General features: G+C 39.9%; 1 protein-coding gene across 1 annotated transcript in view; it reads right to left on the bottom strand.

Annotated features, from left to right (window-relative positions):
• The window catches only part of LOC124279368 (stress-induced-phosphoprotein 1-like), a 28149-nt gene extending 6483 nt beyond the window's left edge, over window positions 1-21666 (bottom strand). The window contains exons 1-8 of the mRNA XM_046715183.1: window positions 21539-21666; window positions 11062-11271; window positions 10160-10301; window positions 9873-10023; window positions 9284-9458; window positions 8899-9025; window positions 2172-2277; window positions 1365-1485 (exon numbers count right to left, since the gene is read on the bottom strand). Coding sequence (XP_046571139.1) covers window positions 1365-1485; window positions 2172-2277; window positions 8899-9025; window positions 9284-9458; window positions 9873-10023; window positions 10160-10301; window positions 11062-11271; window positions 21539-21562 — 1056 coding nt within the window. The 5' untranslated portion in view covers window positions 21563-21666. The remainder of the gene's footprint in view (window positions 1-1364; window positions 1486-2171; window positions 2278-8898; window positions 9026-9283; window positions 9459-9872; window positions 10024-10159; window positions 10302-11061; window positions 11272-21538) is intronic.

Below are 21666 nucleotides of genomic sequence, written 5' to 3'. Positions count from 1 at the left end.
ATACATACACATCATACAACTATATACACCATACACACCATATAACATGATACATACATACATACATACATACACACCATACATACACTGATACATACACACCATACAATCTGATACATACACATCATACACATACTGATACATACACCTGATACATACACACCATACGATACATACACATCATACACCTACATACATACACCTGATACATACACCTGATACATACATACATATACATACACACACATACATACACACATCATACATACATACACCATACACCATACATACACACCATACACTCATACATACACACCATACACACCTGATACATACACACCATACACCTGATACATACACACCATACACCTGATACATACACATACATACACCCATACATACATAATACACACATACACCTGATACACATCATATTAATTCGGATACATACATACCATACATACACCTGATATATACACATACATACATACACTGCACACCATACTGATACATACACACCATACAACTGATACATACATACACATCATACACTGATACATACACACCATACACCGATACATACACACTCATACACCCATATACATACACACCATACAACTGATACATACACACCATACACCTGATACATACACACTGATACACAATAATCTGATACATACATATCATACACCTGATACATACACACCATACCTGATACATACACACCATACACCCGATACATACACATCATACACCCTATATACATACACACCATACACTGATACATACACATACATACACACCATATACATACACACCATACATACACACCATACACCCGATATACACCATACAACTGACACACCTGATACATACACACCATACACCTGATACATACACACCATACACCTGATACATACACATACATACATACATACATACACACCATACAAACTGATACATACACACCATACACCCACCATACAATCTATACATACACACCATACACCCATACATAATGCATACACCATACACCCGGATACATACAACCATACCATACACCTGATATATACACACCATACACCCGATACATACACACCATACACCCAATACATACACACCATACACCCGATGCATACACCATACACCCGATACATACACACCATACACCTGATATATACACACCAGTTCAAATCCCTTCAACCTTCTTTGTTTAACCTTTTTTTCCAAACAGACTTATATGTTACCTTTGGTGACAATGAGATATGTCAGACATACCGAAACATACACTTGACATATGAGAATCATGCCCGTAGAGAACATCCCTATATGATACAGTTCCAAGGCAACCATAGGCAACATACCTCATTTGCTTTCTTCACTACGTCTGGGACTCGATGCTCTGATAAAGATTTGTTGAAAAATGCCAATGCATTTGTCAAATCCTCCTTTTTTATATATGCATTACCTATACGATAGCATGCTCTGCAAACATAAGAAACACATGTAATCAATGCTATATTAAATACACACAACACAAAGCATCAATGTGATGTTGATCCCCAGGTCAGAGGCTACAGAGACTTGTTTCTATTATACACTGGGATAATGTTTTTGCTGTTTTATATCAAATGAAAGTTAGCCAGGGGAATATGTGAATCACGAACACTGTGATGGCATTTGTTGTATCTACATCCACTTCATAACATTTCTAAAGATAAAAGGAAAAATTATTATCACATCTCACAACTGAGCCAATTCTGAAAGCTTCAACGTTCAAAGGAACATCAAACCTCATATAGCATAAATGATTTGCTCCTTGTGAACACCTGCTGCAGACATAGCACAGTTAAATTTCATTGTGAATGTTTTACTATACCATTACATTTGATAACCTGTTAGCCACAGTGATCCAGTTGAGTACATTGGAAACACAATGTTGATGTACAAAACCAAATGTTTCTAGTGTTATTAAGCGATGAAGTTGGGTATGCTTGTGACAGCTGTCTGGAGACATCATGGCTGTCAGTGGAATGGTGGAGGAAAGATGGAAATGAAGCAGGTCCCAGATGTTCCGTCCCAAACCCATGACAATAACCAGAACTGGAGATACAGGCCAGTGGAAGAAACGTGATAATTTTACTTAATCAACATGATCTGTTGTGTCTTACTTGGCTATCAATTTATAGTCGGCTCTGTGTTCTCGTCCTAGTTCAATTGCTGCCTTACATTCCTCTATACACACGTCGTCGTACTTGGCTTGTTCAAAATACACGGCTGGAACAGACAAGAAGGAAGGTGAAGGACACAGCAGATAACAGTCAGGACAACTCAAGGTGTAGTCTAAATATTCTACAAAGTCATATTAGATTTTTACTTCCTGAATATTTGAAACAACCTGTTAAAGTATCTGGACTATTTAAATCAAGGGTAGCAACATAATTAAGCCAGCTGATTGATGAATGACATTATTGTTGAAGTGGTGCTGCAACACATCGCAACATGAGATTATAACAGCAATAATCACAGAGAGCATCCTCATTTGGTCAGAGGGTGATGTAAGATTATGTTGTTTTCTCATGTAAGGGCTAGAGGAGGTTCATAGGTACTAGTATAGGTTCTGCAGGCCCAGTGGAGATTCTTCGGGCTGGTGAAGGTTCATCAAAGCTGATAGAGGTTCTTCAAGGCCAGTGGAGGTTCATTAGGGCCAGTGGAGGTTTATCAGGGCTAATATATGTTCATCAGTACTAAAGGAGGTTCGTCAGGGCCAGTGGAGGTTCATCAGGGCCAGTGGAGGTTCATCAGGGCTAATATATGTTCATCAGTACTAGAGGAGGTTCATCAGGGCCAGTGGAGGTTCATCAGGGCCAGTGGAAGTTTATCAGGGCTAATATATGTTCATCAGTACTAAAGGAGGTTCGTCAGGGCCAGTGGAGGTTCATCAGGGCCAGTGGAGGTTTATCAGGGCTAATATATGTTCATCAGTACTAAAGGAGGTTCATCAGGGCCAGTGGAGGTTCATCAGGGCTAATATATGTTCATCAGTACTAGAGGAGGTTCGTCAGGGCCAGTGGAGGTTCATCAGGGCCAGTGGAGGTTATCAGGGCTAATATATGTTGATCAGTACTAAAGGAGGTTCATCAGGGCCAGTGGAGGTTCATCAGGGCTAATATATGTTCATCATCAGTACTCAGGGCTGATATAGGAGGTTCATCAGGGCCAGTGGAGGTTCATCAGGGCCAGTGGAGGTTCATCAGGGCTAATATATGTTCATCAGTACTAGAGGAGGTTCGTCAGGGCCAGTGGAGGTTCATCAGGGCCAGTGGAGGTTTATCAGGGCTAATATATGTTCATCAGTACTAGAGGAGGTTCGTCAGGGCCAGTGGAGGTTCATCAGGGCCAGTGGAGGTTCATCAGGGCCAGTGGAGGTTATCAGGGCTAATATATGTTGATCAGTACTAAAGGAGGTTCGTCAGGGCCAGTGGAGGTTCATCAGGGCCAGTGGAGGTTTATCAGGGCTAATATATGTTCATCAGTACTAAAGGAGGTTCGTCAGGGCCAGTGGAGGTTCATCAGGGCCAGTGGAGGTTCATCAGGGCCAGTGGAGGTTTATCAGGGCTAATATATGTTCATCAGTACAAAAGGAGGTTCATCAGGGCCAGTGGAGGTTCATCAGGGCCAGTGGAGGTTCATCAGGGCTAATATATGTTCATCAGTACTAGAGGAGGTTCGTCAGGGCCAGTGGAGGTTCAGAAGTGGAAGGTTAGAAGATCAAGAAGTCGATCATCAGCGCTAGTGGTTTATCATTTACATGGAGGTTCATCAATACTATGGGGGTTCATCAATACTATGGGGGTTCATCAATACTATGGGGGTTCATCAATACTATGGAGGTTCATCAATACTATGGGAGTTCATCAATACTATGGGGGTTCATCAATACTATGGGGGTTCATCAATACTATGGGGGTTCATCAATACTATGGGGGTTCATCAATACTATGGAGGTTCATCAATACTATGGAGGTTCATCATTTACATGGAGGTTCATCAATACTATGGAGGTTCATCAATACTATGGGGGTTCATCAATACTATGGAGGTTCATCAATACTATGGGGGTTCATCAATACTATGGAGGTTCATCAATACTATGGGGGTTCATCAATACTATGGGGGTTCATCAATACTATGGAGGTTCATCAATACTATGGAGGTTCATCAATACTATGGGGGTTCATCAATACTATGGAGGTTCATCAATACTATGGAGGTTCATCAATACTATGGAGGTTCATCAATACTATGGGGGTTCATCAATACTATGGAGGTTCATCAATACTATGGAGGTTCATCAATACTATGGGGGTTCATCAATACTATGGAGGTTCATCAATACTATGGGGTTCATCAATACTATGGGGGTTCATCAATACTATGGAGGTTCATCAATACTATTGGGGTTCATCAATACTATGGGGGTTCATCAATACTATGGAGGTTCATCAATACTATTGGGGTTCATCAATACTATGGAGGTTCATCAATACTATGGAGGTTCATCAATACTATTGGGGTTCATCAATACTATGGAGGTTCATCAATACTATGGAGGCTCATCAATACTATGGAGGTTCATCATTTACATGGAGGTTCATCAATACTATGGGAGTTCATCAATACTATTGGGGTTCATCAATACTATGGAGGTTCATCAATACTATGGAGGTTCATCAATACTATGGGGGTTCATCAATACTATGGGAGTTCATCAATACTATGGAGGTTCATCAATACTATGGAGGTTCATCAATACTATTGGGGTTCATCAATACTATGGGGGTTCATCAGATGAAGTAGTGGATCATCATGGCTAGTGGATGTACATCTTAACCTGGTGATCTATCATGGCTAGTGGATGTTCATCTTAACCTGGTGGTCTATCATGGCTAGTGGATGTTCATCTAAACCTGGTGGTCTATCATGGCTAATGGATGTTCATCTTAACCTGGTGGTCTATCATGGCTAGTGGATGTTCATCTTAACCTGGTGGTTTATCATGGCTAGTGGATGTTCATCTTAACCTGGTGGTCTATCATGGCTAGTGGATGTTCATCTTAACCTGGTGGTTTATCATGGCTAGTGGATGTTCATCTAAACCTGGTGGTCTATCATGGCTAGTGGATGTTCATCTAAACCTGGTGGTCTATCATGGCTAGTGGATGTTCATCTAAACCTGGTGGTCTATCATGGCTAGTGGATGTTCATCTAAACCTGGTGGTTTATCATGGCTAGTGGATGTTCATCTTAACCTGGTGGTTTATCATGGCTAGTGGATGTTCATCTAAACCTGGTGGTCTATCATGGCTAGTGGATGTTCATCTAAACCTGGTGGTCTATCATGGCTAGTGGATGTTCATCTAAACCTGGTGGTCTATCATGGCTAGTGGATGTTCATCTTAACCTGGTGGTTTATCATGGCTAGTGGATGTTCATCTTAACCTGGTGGTTTATCATGGCTAGTGGATGTTCATCTTAACCTGGTGGTCTATCATGGCTAGTGGATGTTCATCTAAACCTGGTGGTTTATCATGGCTAGTGGATGTTCATCTAAACCTGGTGGTCTATCATGGCTAGTGGATGTTCATCTAAACCTGGTGGTCTATCATGGCTAGTGGATGTTCATCTTAACCTGGTGGTTTATCATGGCTAGTGGATGTTCATCTAAACCTGGTGGTCTATCATGGCTAGTGGATGTACATCTAAACCTGGTGGTCTATCATGGCTAGTGGATGTTCATCTAAACCTGGTGGTTTATCATGGCTAGTGGATGTTCATCTAAACCTGGGGGTTTATCATGGCTAGTGGATGTTCATCTTAACCTGGTGGTTTATCATGGCTAGTGGATGTTCATCTAAACCTGGTGGTCTATCATGGCTAGTGGATGTTCATCTAAACCGGGTGGTTTATCATGGCTAGTGGATGTTCATCTAAACCTGGTGGTCTATCATGGCTAGTGGATGTTCATCTAAACCTGGTGGTCTATCATGGCTAGTGGATGTTCATCTTAACCTGGTGGTTTATCATGGCTAGTGGATGTTCATCTTAACCTGGTGGTCTATCATGGCAAGTGGATGTTCATCTAAACCTGGTGGTCTATCATGGCTAGTGGATGTTCATCTTAACCTGGTGGTCTATCATGGCTAGTGGATGTTCATCTAAACCTGGTGGTTTATCATGGCTAGTGGATGTTCATCTAAACCTGGTGGTCTATCATGGCTAGTGGATGTACATCTAAACCTGGTGGTCTATCATGGCTAGTGGATGTTCATCTAAACCTGGTGGTCTATCATGGCTAGTGGATGTACATCTAAACCTGGTGGTCTATCATGGCTAGTGGATGTTCATCTTAACCTGGTGGTTTATCATGGCTAGTGGATGTTCATCTAAACCTGGTGGTCTATCATGGCTAGTGGATGTTCATCTAAACCTGGTGGTCTATCATGGCTAGTGGATGTACATCTAAACCTGGTGGTCTATCATGGCTAGTGGATGTTCATCTTAACCTGGTGGTCTATCATGGCTAGTGGATGTACATCTAAACCTGGTGGTCTATCATGGCTAGTGGATGTACATCTAAACCTGGTGGTCTATCATGGCTAGTGGATGTTCATCTAAACCTGGTGGTCTATCATGGCTAGTGGATGTTCATCTTAACCTGGTGGTTTATCATGGCTAGTGGATGTTCATCTAAACCTGGTGGTCTATCATGGCTAGTGGATGTTCATCTAAACCTGGTGGTTTATCATGGCTAATGGATGTTCATCTAAACCTGGTGGTCTATCATGGCTAGTGGATGTTCATCTAAACCTGGTGGTTTATCATGGCTAGTGGCTGTTCATCTTAACCTGGTGGTTTATCATGGCTAGTGGATGTTCATCTTAACCTGGTGGTCTATCATGGCTAGTGGATGTTCATCTAAACCTGGTGGTCTATCATGGCTAGTGGATGTTCATCTAAACCTGGTGGTCTATCATGGCTAGTGGATGTTCATCTTAACCTGGTGGTCTATCATGGCTAGTGGATGTTCATCTTAACCTGGTGGTTTATCATGGCTAGTGGATGTTCATCTAAACCTGGTGGTCTATCATGGCTAGTGGATGTACATCTAAACCTGGTGGTCTATCATGGCTAGTGGATGTACATCTAAACCTGGTGGTTTATCATGGCTAGTTGATGTTCATCTAAACCTGGGGGTTTATCATGGCTAGTGGATGTTCATCTTAACCTGGTGGTTTATCATGGCTAGTGGATGTTCATCTAAACCTGGTGGTCTATCATGGCTAGTGGATGTTCATCTTAACCTGGTGGTCTATCATGGCTAGTGGATGTTCATCTTAACCTGGTGGTCTATCATGGCTAGTGGATGTTCATCTTAACCTGGTGGTCTATCATGGCTAGTGGATGTTCATCTTAACCTGGTGGTCTATCATGGCTAGTGGATGTTCATCTAAACCTGGTGGTCTATCATGGCTAGTGGATGTTCATCTAAACCTGGTGGTCTATCATGGCTAGTGGATGTTCATCTAAACCTGGTGGTCTATCATGGCTAGTGGATGTTCATCTAAACCTGGGGGTTTATCATGGCTAGTGGATGTTCATCTTAACCTGGTGGTTTATCATGGCTAGTGGATGTACATCTAAACCGGGTGGTTTATCATGGCTAGTGGATGTTCATCTAAACCTGGTGGTCTATCATGGCTAGTGGATGTTCATCTAAACCTGGTGGTCTATCATGGCTAGTGGATGTTCATCTAAACCTGGTGGTTTATCATGGCTAGTGGATGTTCATCTAAACCTGGTGGTCTATCATGGCTAGTGGATGTTCATCTAAACCTGGTGGTCTATCATGGCTAGTGGATGTTCATCTTAACCTGGTGGTCTATCATGGCTAGTGGATGTTCATCTAAACCTGGTGGTTTATCATGGCTAGTGGATGTTCATCTAAACCTGGTGGTCTATCATGGCTAGTGGATGTTCATCTTAACCTGGTGGTCTATCATGGCTAGTGGATGTTCATCTTAACCTGGTGGTCTATCATGGCTAGTGGATGTTCATCTTAACCTGGTGGTCTATCATGGCTAGTGGATGTTCATCTTAACCTGGTGGTCTATCATGGCTAGTGGATGTTCATCTAAACCTGGTGGTCTATCATGGCTAGTGGATGTTCATCTAAACCTGGTGGTCTATCATGGCTAGTGGATGTTCATCTAAACCTGGTGGTCTATCATGGCTAGTGGATGTACATCTAAACCGGGTTGTTTATCATGGCTAGTGGATGTTCATCTAAACCTGGTGGTTTATCATGGCTAGTGGATGTTCATCTTAACCTGGTGGTTTATCATGGCTAGTGGATGTTCATCTAAACCTGGTGGTCTATCATGGCTAGTGGATGTTCATCTAAACCTGGTGGTCTATCATGGCTAGTGGATGTTCATCTAAACCTGGTGGTTTATCATGGCTAGTGGATGTTCATCTAAACCTGGTGGTCTATCATGGCTAGTGGATGTTCATCTAAACCTGGTGGTCTATCATGGCTAGTGGATGTTCATCTAAACCTGGTGGTCTATCATGGCTAGTGGCTGTTCATCTTAACCTGGTGGTTTATCATGGCTAGTGGATGTTCATCTAAACCTGGTGGTCTATCATGGCTAGTGGATGTTCATCTAAACCTGGTGATCTATCATGGCTAGTGGATGTTCATCTTAACCTGGTGGTCTATCATGGCTAGTGGATGTTCATCATGACAATAAGCAATATGTTCTGACTGCTAAAACGGTAGCATGACTAATGAAGCTGGAACTTCTCGTTTGTTGCTAGTACATTCGTCAGACTGACCTGCCCTGTTAGTGAGGATGGTGATGTTTGCGGGGTCGAGGTCCGCAGCCTTCTGGTAGTGCTCCAGTGCAGCAGCAAAGTCCTTCTTCTTGTAAGCTGCATTCCCCTTATCTTTCTCCTCCAAGGCCTGAAACAAGTCAACCATGTAACCATACTTCTCCCTACGTCTCCCTATCTAGCCTTCCAACACAAAGAACATCTTTCTACAGAATATTGAACCAAACACAAATCTCACTACAGAATCTTTACCCTCCCAGCAATAATGTGTCCCCATTCAGACATTGCATAACCGTGTGTGTTCAAAATTATAAACAAATATAGCAAGGGAAGTAACTCCGAGACAAAATGTTTTGGCACCAGTTTTTGAACAGACATGATTCTCCACCTGTTTCTGATTTGAGGATAAAGACTTGTCTTCTGATTTGGTCGGCTGTTTGTTGTTTCTGGGTGAGGCTTGCTCTTGTTTCCGGGGTGGCATTGGATCCTCACGATCATCACCCATAGTTTCAAATCCAAACAAGACACCAAGTGTTGCGATGATACGTGGATCTTGAATATTTCTGGAAATCATGTTGAAATAAAATAAGAACAAATCTGTTTGCAACTAGCAAATACACAAACAGAAGCAGCCCGTATAATGTAATGCTGAATGTGACAAAACTTTCCTGCCAGAAACCGTTCTGACTTCACGTCATCGCTCATCTATCTACATTCATCTTTGATCCTTACTGTTGTTTCAGGCAGTTCAACTTAGTCTTATGTCTTTTGTTCCCGTCAGAAATTTTTTTAAGCACTTCCTGTTTAATAACATCACTTCCTAATCTTGGAGAACACATACCGAGTGCAGTGCAACCTGAAGACAAGAAGTTTGCCTGATGCTGCATCAAGTCAAAAGCAGGAGACAAAGCTGCTGCAGAGGGTTTATCAAGTTTTCCACACGGGAACTCTACTAGGTGCCCATGTTGACCACTCACTGTAAACTGTTAGGGTTCTTCTGTAGGGCTTCCATCATCAGTCGGTAGTCCGGCTGTTTCAGGAACTCCCGTGTCTTCGGATTGGCTTCCAGCTTAACAAACAAATCCGGCATTGCAAAGGGATTTGTCACTGGCTGACTCCCAGCAGGGCCTGAAAGAAAGAAATGGTGTGACTGATTGAACTGGGTGTCGAGGTGACACCAACTGGTGTGACTGGGACACGTACAGCTGAGGGCTACATCAAGGGGTATGTTACTGATGGCACAACCGGTCAAGACCTTTCTTACCAGTAAGATGCTTCTTGGCATCATCCAGACCATCTAGAAGCTGCTGATTTTTGGGATCCAGCTTCAGGCCCTCTTCATAGACCTCCAATGCTTCTTGATACCTCTCCAGGTAACATAGTGCAGCACCTTTACGTGAATAGCCCTGAAATCACACCAATCAACATTCCAGTATTTCACACAAAACTACAACTACTGGCACAAAATAATGTGAATAATGAACCAGCTTCATATAAAAATTACTGTCTGACTCTCGGCCCTTGCCTGAAAGAACAACCAGTCTGTGACTTTAGACACAGTATCCTGCTATTGACTAGGTTTTCAATATGCTCTGGTGCAGGTTGTAAATAGTAGGGCTGCACAATAAACGATATGTATTGCGATACGCTGATCGAAAACCGGTATTTTGACATGCATTCGGAAAACTTTGTAACACTCGGAAATCTTCGGATATATCCGTTATTTTAATTGTTCTTTTCCCTGTTTCATTAGTGTCAAATGTTACTTACATTTTTATTTTGTCATGATTAAAAGTTTTTATAAAAGGTTAATCAATCATAGTGATTTTGTTGTGTTTTGCTTTATAATCAAGCATTAACTTGATTATAAGTAGTTTTTATTAAAAAAATAATCCTTGCAATATATTGCAATACACATCGCAATATATGCTTCCACATCGCAATATATCGCAATATGAAAATTCTCTGCAATACCCACCCCAAGTAAATAGCGAAATCGGACCCTGCTCTGCAAGAAGTATTACTGGTGCCTGGGATAGGGGCACCCATTACCCCTTCTGTACATGAATTCCCAAACATGTCAGTAATACAAGCATGGATGGATGAAATCAGGATATCTTAGACAACTGACAAGTCACACACAAAATCCATGAGAAATTTAATCACCTTTCCCCAGTCAGGTTTAATTTCCACTGTCTTATCTGCATCCCCCAGGGCCTCGAGGTACTTGCCACACTTGAGTAGTGCTGCCGAGCGGTTGCTGTAGAGGACGTGGTTACCATCGTCCAGCTTGATAGCCTCGCTGTAACATCGTACAGCCTCCTCTGTATTCCCCTGCTCCAAAGCTTTGTTTCCTTGAAGCTTCAGCTCTGCTGCCTGCATTGGAAAACACAGGTACTGTAGTTTATCACACATTTCAGGCCAAATATTTGCCACAAAAGGACTTTGCCACTAATCGAAGATATGCTTCAGTTTGGCAGAGTTGTTGGACACAAGTACTTTTATCAACACTGACTTTCACAAGTGTGACTACAGGAATGGAATGTTTATTCAAAGAAATGACAAAATGCCTGATGACAATACATCTCTTCAGACCAGTTTCCTATGTTTTCAGAAAGGTAGTTTACCTCAGTTTTCCTGTACCAGTTCCACATTATGGGGAGTAAAAACAATCACATCAGTCAATCAGTGAAAGTAATTCATTATAACTGTCTCAAATTCACAAGCATGAGTAATAACTCAAAATTTCTAATGGTACTTGCTTCTGACTAAAATGAACATTATCATTCAACACAAACATTACTGACTTCAAGCAGCCTTAGGGACCGTTCATAATTTATGGCTAGGCTGGGGTGGGGGGGAAGAGAACGATGATTTTTATGGAGAAGCATGTACAATGTGAATGACCCCCTAAAATTTGTGTACCAAATAAGCGTCACCCCTCTGCATGTCATGTACAAAATCAATGACCCCCTCCCCTTCCCATAATTTCTTAGCAGAATTTTTAACATAGTTTTATGTACAAAATTTTTTCCCTCCCCCATATGCAGTGTACAAAATTTGTGACCCCCAGATCGCCAGCACAAATGGGTGACCCCTTAAAATCATCATTCTCTTCTCCAAAAAACCACCCAAAAAAAAAAAATCCATTAATTATGAACGGTTGCTTATTAACCATGTACATACAACTATGAAACACCTGAAGGATTTTAAAACTGCTCCCTCAAACGGAAACAGCCTGTTCACCACCAGTTCAGTGCATTTTCCTCAAAATATTCTCATGTAATACACTTCCAGTCCAAACACATTACTCCCTGACCTTGACCATAACATGTTAAATACAAGACCCAACATTTATCCAAGTATTACTGACACAAAACAGATGATACAATCAGGTTTTATAACAACCTTATAGAATGGCCATGACCTTTCATAAGACATATGAAACTCAAAAATTTTACATGGAAGGATTAGTCCAGATGTATGCAACCCTAATGATTCATGCCTGTGGAAGTAACCATGACAACCATAGTGTACCAAACCTTGAATGCCAACCTTGACCTTTCTAAAGTAAAGGTAAATGCATCAATTTCTTTTGACAAAGTGTAATCACAATCCTTTTTGTGACATTTTTTTTAATCCTTGGATGTTAATATTTTGCTACTGAAAGAAAACTGACTTCAGGTGAAAAACAGAATACTGAGGAACAAGCCTGCAGAAGTGACAAAAATAACAAGATGGACAGCGATTGAATGATGGCTATTCATGAATTTTTATGAAACATGAAATAAGAATAGTAAGATACAATGATCTTATAAGACCCAGTGTTACGGTTTTTAATAAATACAGATTTCTAGTACAATGCAATTGAGTCACAAATCTAAAGTTTTGAGTCACAAATATAAAATGTCAACTCACCACGAGCCTTGATAATTATAAGGAGATCAGATATTCTAAATGAAGTTTGGTTATGATGAGAGCAGTCAGGCAAGAAGTATCAGGGTCAGACGACGTTGACGAAGGCAAACAACGATGGTGACGAAAGACGACGGTAACTCCAGTGATATCGAAAGTCCCGTGTAATTCCGTGTGTTAGTCCGTGTGTCAGTCCTTGTGTCGCACCACACAACAGTCAGCCTTTATATATACTGACACAGACTCTCGAACTTTCCAGCAAGGCATGGCTGTATCATTAACCAGTTCAAACGGTGGAAGTCAACAAGATAAACAAAAGACTCTGAAGGGCAGGTAACTCTGGAGCGCTATCATAAAGGCGTACCGCTAAAAACAGCACCATTACCGAACAAACATGATGCAAAATGTGACCCACAAGCAACACTCAAAACTTTAAACATTGTGACTCATAATAATTATTACCTAACCAATGTTTTTACAAAGTACAAAAAACACACTCTCGTAACACCAGAATAATTACATCATAATGATGTCCAGAATAATCCATGTAAAACAAGTGTTTGCCACTGATATGGCAATGTCCCCCGCCGCTAAAGAATGGAATATCTATATTTACTACTTTTTATTTTTGGTCACATAAAAGATGCCTAAAATTACTGGTGTCTGCATAATCACCCAATGTAGGCTGTCAACATAATTGAAAACATTGGGTGCAATGTTTTATGAGATATCGCGCTTAAATAAGTTTGAAAAGCGGTCAAAGTGTCATGGTGACCTTGAAGATAAGGTCAAGGTCACCCAAATCAACTGGTGTCTGTGTAATCCCCCAATATAGGCCGTCACCAAATTTGAAGACACTGGGTACAACAGTCCATGAGATATTGCGTTAACAAGAGTTTGAAAAGTGGTCAAAGTGTCGTGGTGACCTTGAAAATAAGGCCAAGGTCACCCAAATCGACTGGTTTCTGCGTAATCCCCCAATGTAGGCTGTCCCCAAATTTGAAGACATTGGGTACAACAGTCCATGAGATATCGCGTTAACAAGAGTTAAAAGTGAGCAAAGTGTGGTGGTGACCTTGAAGATAAGGTCATGGTCACCAAAATCAACTGGTGTCTGCATAATCCCTCAATGTAGGCTGTCACCAAATTTGAAGACATTGGGTATAACAGTTCATGAAATATCGCGTTAACAAGAGTTAAAAGTGAGCAAATTGTGGTGGTGACCTTGAAGATAAGGTCATGGTCACCAAAATCAACTGGTGTCTGCGTAATCCCCCAATGTAGGCTGTCACCAAATTTGAAGACATTGGGTATAACAGTTCATGAAATATCGCGTTAACAAGAATCGGGACGTACGTACGCCGCTGAATACATAGTCCCCCGTTCCGCGTTGCAGCGGGGGACAAAAATCACCTCCAGCATTGAACATTATTTAATTTTGAACAGCAGGTGCAACCTGTTTTGTCAGAGCAACAAGGGTATTGCCGAAGGCTGCACTGGGTGCAAGTAGGTTTCATTTCCTTAAATTGAGCCCTGGTATCTCATGACCTTGACCTTTACGTAACTAAGATTTCCCTAGGGACCTGTTCCATAAGGTGAACATAGCAATATGACAGCAACAAGTCTATGTAAAAGTACTGGTATCATGAACACCTTACTGTATGACAGCAACAAGTCTATGTAAAAGTACTGGTATCATGAACACCTTACTGTATGACAGCAACAAGTCTATGTACAAGTACTGGTATCATGAACACCTTACTGTATGACAGCAACAAGTCTATGTACAAGTACTGGTATCATGAACACCTTACTGTATGACAGCAACAAGTCTATGTACAAGTACTGGTATCATGAACACCTTACTGTATGACAGCTTTGCGGAATGGACCCCAAGGTTACTTATCTTTATGTAGTTAGAAACAAAAATCACCAGTTTAGAGTCAAACAGCCAAGCTTCAGCATGTGTTCATGGGACTGCTATAGTCAGAAACAAACAATCACCAATTTAGAGTCAAACAGCCAAGCATCAGCATGTGTTCATGGGACTGCTATAGTCAGAAACAAACAATCACCAATTTAGAGTCAAACAGCCAAGCATCAGCATGTGTTCGTGGGACTGCTAATGAAATCTCATATCAAAGAGTATGTTAGGTATTTAAGCCACCGTATTCTTGAACACGATACACCAGTCTGGTTGACATTTTGCCTGTCCAACCAGGTTAAGCAACCACAGCAAACTATCTTGTAAAAGAACTTCAAATAAGCTCCTTCTGTGTCATGTTTACTTGTGTCAGTGGTTACATAACGTAGACAAGGCCAACCAGTCATGTATCAACCCAAGTTCTGAACACAGTCTACATATAGACCATTCTTAGCCAATATGCATGACCTCGGGGTCAAATTGAAAGCGAGGCTTAAATAGGTTGACCCAACCTTGAAAATGGCGACCTCGAAAAAGAAAGATTACTGCTGTGTGCCTTTGCGTTGGAGTGATGCCCGTAAGGATTTTACGGTATCTTTTCACCATATTCCCAAGAATAAGATCAGAAGGAGGCAGTGGTTGACGAAAATACGGAGAGATCCTGGAAACTGATTCATAGTAAGTACAAAATAATTAAGGCAAATGGCACATTATAGATCTGCCGGGAAATGTACACACTGTTCACTATGCATGGTTTTAATATTAGGGGCACATGTACAATGTGAATGTCACACACACACACACAGAGACACATTAACACACACACACACACACACACACACACACACACACACACACACACAGAGACACATTAACACACACACACACACACACAGAGACACATTAACACACACACACACACACACACACACACCACACACATTGTCATGTTCAAAATCAGTGACCAGCCCCCTAGTTCATATGTACACAATTGGCCCCTCCCCCTGCCTCCCAAAACAAACTAGGAGACACCCCAACCCCCGCACCTAAAATCATCATCACCCCCCTAGTCATAAATTATGAACGGTCTAATATATTAAAAAAAATTAAGCATATGGACATATGGAGAAACTCTTGTCATGATGGCAAGGGAATTTTAATTGCAAATATTCTGTATCAGTGAAATTAGATTGGTTGGAAATCAAAGTAACATTTCAAGTACATGTATATGCAGGACACGCACATGCTGCTAAAAAAATCTGAAATATGTACTTTCAAAATTACTGCATACTGACCAGTACTTCAGGGATACAGGAAATATTACTGGACAATCTAATCATAACAACTGAAATATATTTGTGTTCAAATATCCATTTCAGATGCTGCTAATTAAGAGTCAGAGAGCATGTCACCAGCTGAAGAACCTCCCATAAGGAATCTACCACAGTCACCATCTCAGATACAGTAAGAATGTCAGATCATATTAAGTTAATTTTGCCAACTGGCATGGTTTTAAAGAATTTATTACAACTGAACTTTGACCTATATGCTATATTATTTACATATAAAAATATTGATTGCCCATACTGTCTAAAATATGAAATGATTATAGCCTCTATTCCTTGATGTATATTTGTAATTCCAGAGATATATTTATTGTTGGTGTGGTCGAAGAGATAATAGTGATGCTTTACAATGCTTATATTACAGTGAAGCAGAGAGTGATACAGCAGCCACTGACCCCCAGTCCAACATAGAACAACTCCATCAGAAATTACATGAACAGGAGAGGCAACTCAAGGAAAAGGTTGACAAAATAGAAAAATTGAGCAGAAAACTTGAACTTGAAAAGTTTGGAGTTTGTAAATTCATGTATGATGATAAAAATTGATTGAACATTTTACAGTATTCCGTCATTTCAAACATTGGCACTGATTAGCTGTAACTTTTTCATTTGTTGAATATCTTCCCAGGTTTTGTGATGTACCTTGCCCATACAGCACAACATTGACAGACATGAATGTAAATGAAATTGTTTCATGCTTTTGTGTTGTGTAAATGATGGATGAAAAAAGAGACAGCTGTAATACATACACATAGATGAATAATAGAAAGGTCTTTCATAATGGCATAGTTGTAGATGTAACTCATTTGCTGCTGTTTAATTAATAATTGATGAAAAATAATTTATTTCATCCTGTTTGAAAAGATTTAGTTGGGAATCAGAAAAAAAAATCATTCATAGGTAAGAGATTATGAGAATGTGTAAGGGGAGAAAACTATGATAAATTATGAATTGATCCAGCTGTAATTGTTGTCATTCATGTCAGACTAATCTAAAAAGATATTTCTATCAACATAAATACTGCACTTAATATATTTTTAATTTGCATCCTCTGAAAATTTTATTGTGTTACAGTCGGAAGCTATTGTGAATGTGTCTATTGTTATTGGACTTTTAAGACACCATTTCAGAATAGATTTTTATTAACTGCACTCCATGTGTTCGTTATTTATTTAGGTTACTAATTGTTTGCTGTAGTGTGAATCCTGTTATGTTAATCTGATATGTTCTCCTGAAAAAGGTCTTCAGTTACAGTGGTACAGAATAAATACACCAGATCTACAATAAATCAATTTTGTGGTATAGTAACACAGTATTAAAAATGTTCCAAATATTCCCCTTGCAGGTACCATAAGTCCATTTAGGTAAAATAATTATTCACCACCAAATCAGTCAAGAAAGAACTTGAAAAAAATTATCCAGTTTTGTCTTGCACTTTGTGTCGCACTCATGTTGATTGAAATAAATAGTTTCTACATGATGATGTGGCGATTCGTTGTTCCTCTGCGATTGTAACATGTAGTTATGCGCACATCGCCATCACCAGTAGGTACAACTGAAAATATGTGCGTGAATAAATACCCAAAATCTATAAACAGAGTCGATAGGACAAAACATTTTAAACAGAAAAAATACCAAACAAATAATTTCATCACATGAATAATACAATTGTGTTTGGTCCAGATCCACTCGAGGAGAGCTATCTACATATTACTTATAATCTTGATTATCCAGCTCAAGAATTAACAACACTACTCCCATGTGGAAGTGGATGATTTGAATCCAGGTCAGGAAATACGTTGAGTCCTTTGCTTTGTTCATATGTTGATAAAGTAAACGTAATTGACTTCCCTTGGTAATATTTCCACTATTGTGACTTTAGAGTAGCTTCCCTTCATAAATGCTGCGCAACATGGTAAACGTTAACCTAGATATCTAGGTCATATGACTTATCGTGATGTGTCGTGAAGACGAAGTACAGTAATTATTCACCCTTCAATCCGTGGATATTCTACAGAAACATTTTTGTAGCCCTTTCCCATTTCTCTGCGATTTCCCTGAACTACTGGACACTTTCGTATTGTACCGTTCAAGGGAAACTTGAAACCAGGAAGTATACATTGAGATTTGTCGCCATTATGCGATTGTGTCCTTGCCCAATTTAGCCTCGTTTTGGTACAGATATGAATATTCATGAGGCCTCATTAAGAATGGTCTATACATGTACCAAGTATCACTGAAAGAGGAAGTCTCGTGTAGTGGAGCACTGTAATCTAAGATGTCGGAATTGGCTCAGCAGTGTTATGTGCCTGGGTTCAATCCCACCCTTCCAAGATGATTCTGGGTTTGTCCAGAGCTCCAGATAAGATTTAGCTCATGTGGGTATTGTACCCACTCTATTTTGTTAGAGTGGGTATTATGAATGTTGAGTGGGTATTTCATTTTCTGTTACCCACTGCTTTCAAATATTACTCACCTATGTTGAGTAAGTTTACTAAGCAGGTATGTTCTGCCTTATGTCATACCTACCGTATATTACCGTCTATAAGCCGAATTTTGAGGACCAAAAAAAGCAGTCTGCAGAAGGGGGTCGTCTTATCCATGGGTTACGCTTTCGTCAAACTTTTTTTCCAGGGGTAAGAAAACAACATTGTATCACTTCGCGTGAACAAACAACAGAAGACGACTTTGTCAGTAGAGACGTCAAATTTGCAATTAAACATCACCAGACAAGATTATTTACCTTTTAAGTTCTAAGTTGTTTTTGCTGGGAATTATATTATTTGCAGGCATTAAGATTACCGTGTGTATCTGAGCCAGAAATAGCAATCAGCTGTGCACATGCTTCCCGGTGATCAAATTTCAAATATGCACAATAATATAACGGAACGAATTCTGACGCAGTCATCAGTAAAATATAATACAGAATACTATTATTTAACCCAAAGAAATATATCCTAGCATTGTGTAATTTTAATTTTTTTTATATGTAAAATATATATAACCAACACTAAGGTTATACGGACCCTCATGAATGTGGTAAGCAGAAGTTGTACGCACATGGAATGGGGTAAAATACGGAAGCCATTTAAATTCACACATTTTGACTGATGTTACTGTAAACTAGCAGTCAATGGAAAACGAGGCGGTAATCAAAACCAACTTAAATATAATGGAAATGATTTCATAAAAAATCACTCATCCTATACTAACAGTACAACTTGATAGCAATCAATGTCTTTTTCATTACGCAAGCGATTTTGATAAATATATTCCGTACGCATTTGTTTTAAACTTTCTGAGTATCTAACATTTTAAATGCGTAATTGGTACGCAACAATTATTTTGCAATGCGTAATTCTATGCGTATTTTACCCGGATACGCAGCTTATCTGGGCCTCTGGTTTGTCAGCACTATACCCATGCTGCTGGGGTTCAATCGGTGCTCAACATCCGAGACCTGCTCCCTTCAGGCTCGAATCACACCCTAAGCTTGAATCCCGGGATAAGATGACAACAAAACTTTACACAGCAGTGCTAACCAAATGCCCTCACTCACTCATGCTGTTGTTTTCTTTAAGTTTCTTAGAGTAGCCAAGGCTAAATGTTGGATGCATGGCTTGGAGAACGTAAAAAGCCAAATAAACAAACAAATAGTCGAATGTCAACACAAAGCTTACGTTTCTGTCATACTTTCATGTGAAACCAGGGTTAGCCTGAGAAATGGGAGGCATCGCATGGACTGACTGACTGAGTTTAGTTTTACCGCTTTTAGCAATATTCCAGCAATATCACGGCAGGGGACACCAGAAATGGCATCGCATGGATATGTAAATTGTAACTGAACACCTAACCCATTGCTCACACAACATACACAATCGAAAAAGTAAGAATGATCTACAGGTTGCATATTCTGCATTTGTTTTACTCCAAGTGAGGAAAATAACTCGGTTATTCCTACCACTAGATAAACAGAGAACCTTTGTAATAATGTTTAACATGTCTAAAAAGCGTATTCTACCATGTCATCCTTTACTCAAATCTTTCCATGGTTAGATCGTATTTTGCTGAGTGAAGATGGAAGAACACTTAGCCATGATCTTGTCAAGTAATGAGAATGGTTTATGTATATCAGATCTCAATGTATTCCACATAGTAACAATATTTAGCATAACGGATTCCTGCAGCAGCACCATCGACATGTTCATTGATACAGAATATGACTTCAGTTAAACAAATTTCAGGGCCATCATAAAACCTGGTAATAGAGGAAAAGGTTTAAATCAGGTAAATATCTGAAAGTTAGTGACAGAAAAATTATTGAACACTATCACCATATAATGTGAATCTAATCTGGTTCTTCGGCATGACAAGCAAATAGTGTAACTTCCATGTTCAGAGTCACATAACCTTTTAAGCACACTATGAAATGGAAAATGGACTCTTCCTTGTCTACCCATCTGTCTAGTGATTTTGGCTAGAGTGCATTTCTGTATACAGAAGTATTATATGCATAGAGAAACAAAGGAACACAGGAAAATTCAATCCTTCCTTTATTATTTTCAATTTTTCATCACCAAAGCGCTATTCAAACCTGGTGATGAAAACTAGAAAATATTTAAGGAACGCTTGAATTTTCCTGTGTTCCTTTATTTGTTTCTCTACGTGTATATCTATCTATCTATCTATCTGTATTACCATGAGTACCATTTCCAACAACCCTTCGGACACACTTTCTGTACAAATGACATTATGTCCACACAACAACAACCATGCACATAGCTGGAAGCAGGATTGCAGAGCGAAAGAAAGCATGAAATCGTGTGCATTTGTGTATGTTGTCAATTGCAAAATAGAATTCACTAACTTCACTTTTGATTGTTGTCTCCAAAGGCTGTTCATGTGAATTAAACCCCATTTGTAGTTGAATTATACATAGATTTAAGATTCAATTATAGATCTACATTTTCACTTAGCATAGTTAGTGACCACTGGGAACATATATTTGTATACATACAACGCAAAACTGCCCTTTTACATATGCAATAATCCTATATTTAACGATTGACGCGGAACGAGAATTGTTGTGGGGGAGTTTCTCCGAAGCCCTGAACAAACGCAAGAACTACTCGAGAAAAGGTCCATTTCATGAAGAGAAAGAGCTGGGATGGATACACATCAAAGATACAAAGGAAAGTTTGTTCAAATAGAGTGGTGGAGAAAGTTGTTTACTCCTGAACGATATCCGTAAATCAGAAATGTCTTGTAATCACTGATGCCGCTAGGTTTCAACTTGAAACTGTCCAAGACAAGGTCTTTTTGAATAGGCACGTGGTTTATGAATGCTCCTTTTACTACCGATTGAGCCATAATTTGTTAATCTAAACAAGACAATAATGTTTGGTATTGATATCAAGCAAGAAAAGTTAGTTTCTCCAATGATTACCCTGAAGTATTACCTTAGCCTTGTTGTCGTCCGCCATCTTGATCGATGATGAAGAAACTTCTAGCAAACCACGCTTTCAGATACATGTAGGAAATTAGAGTTACCTCCCTTCCTGTGCGATAGCTCGAAGCGTCTGGTCCT

Source organism: Haliotis rubra, unplaced genomic scaffold (genome assembly GCF_003918875.1).
Source record: "Haliotis rubra isolate DU_JTF1 unplaced genomic scaffold, ASM391887v1 Scf25, whole genome shotgun sequence".
NCBI lineage: Eukaryota > Metazoa > Mollusca > Gastropoda > Lepetellida > Haliotidae > Haliotis > Haliotis rubra.
This window is presented reverse-complemented; position numbering and strand designations above follow the sequence as displayed.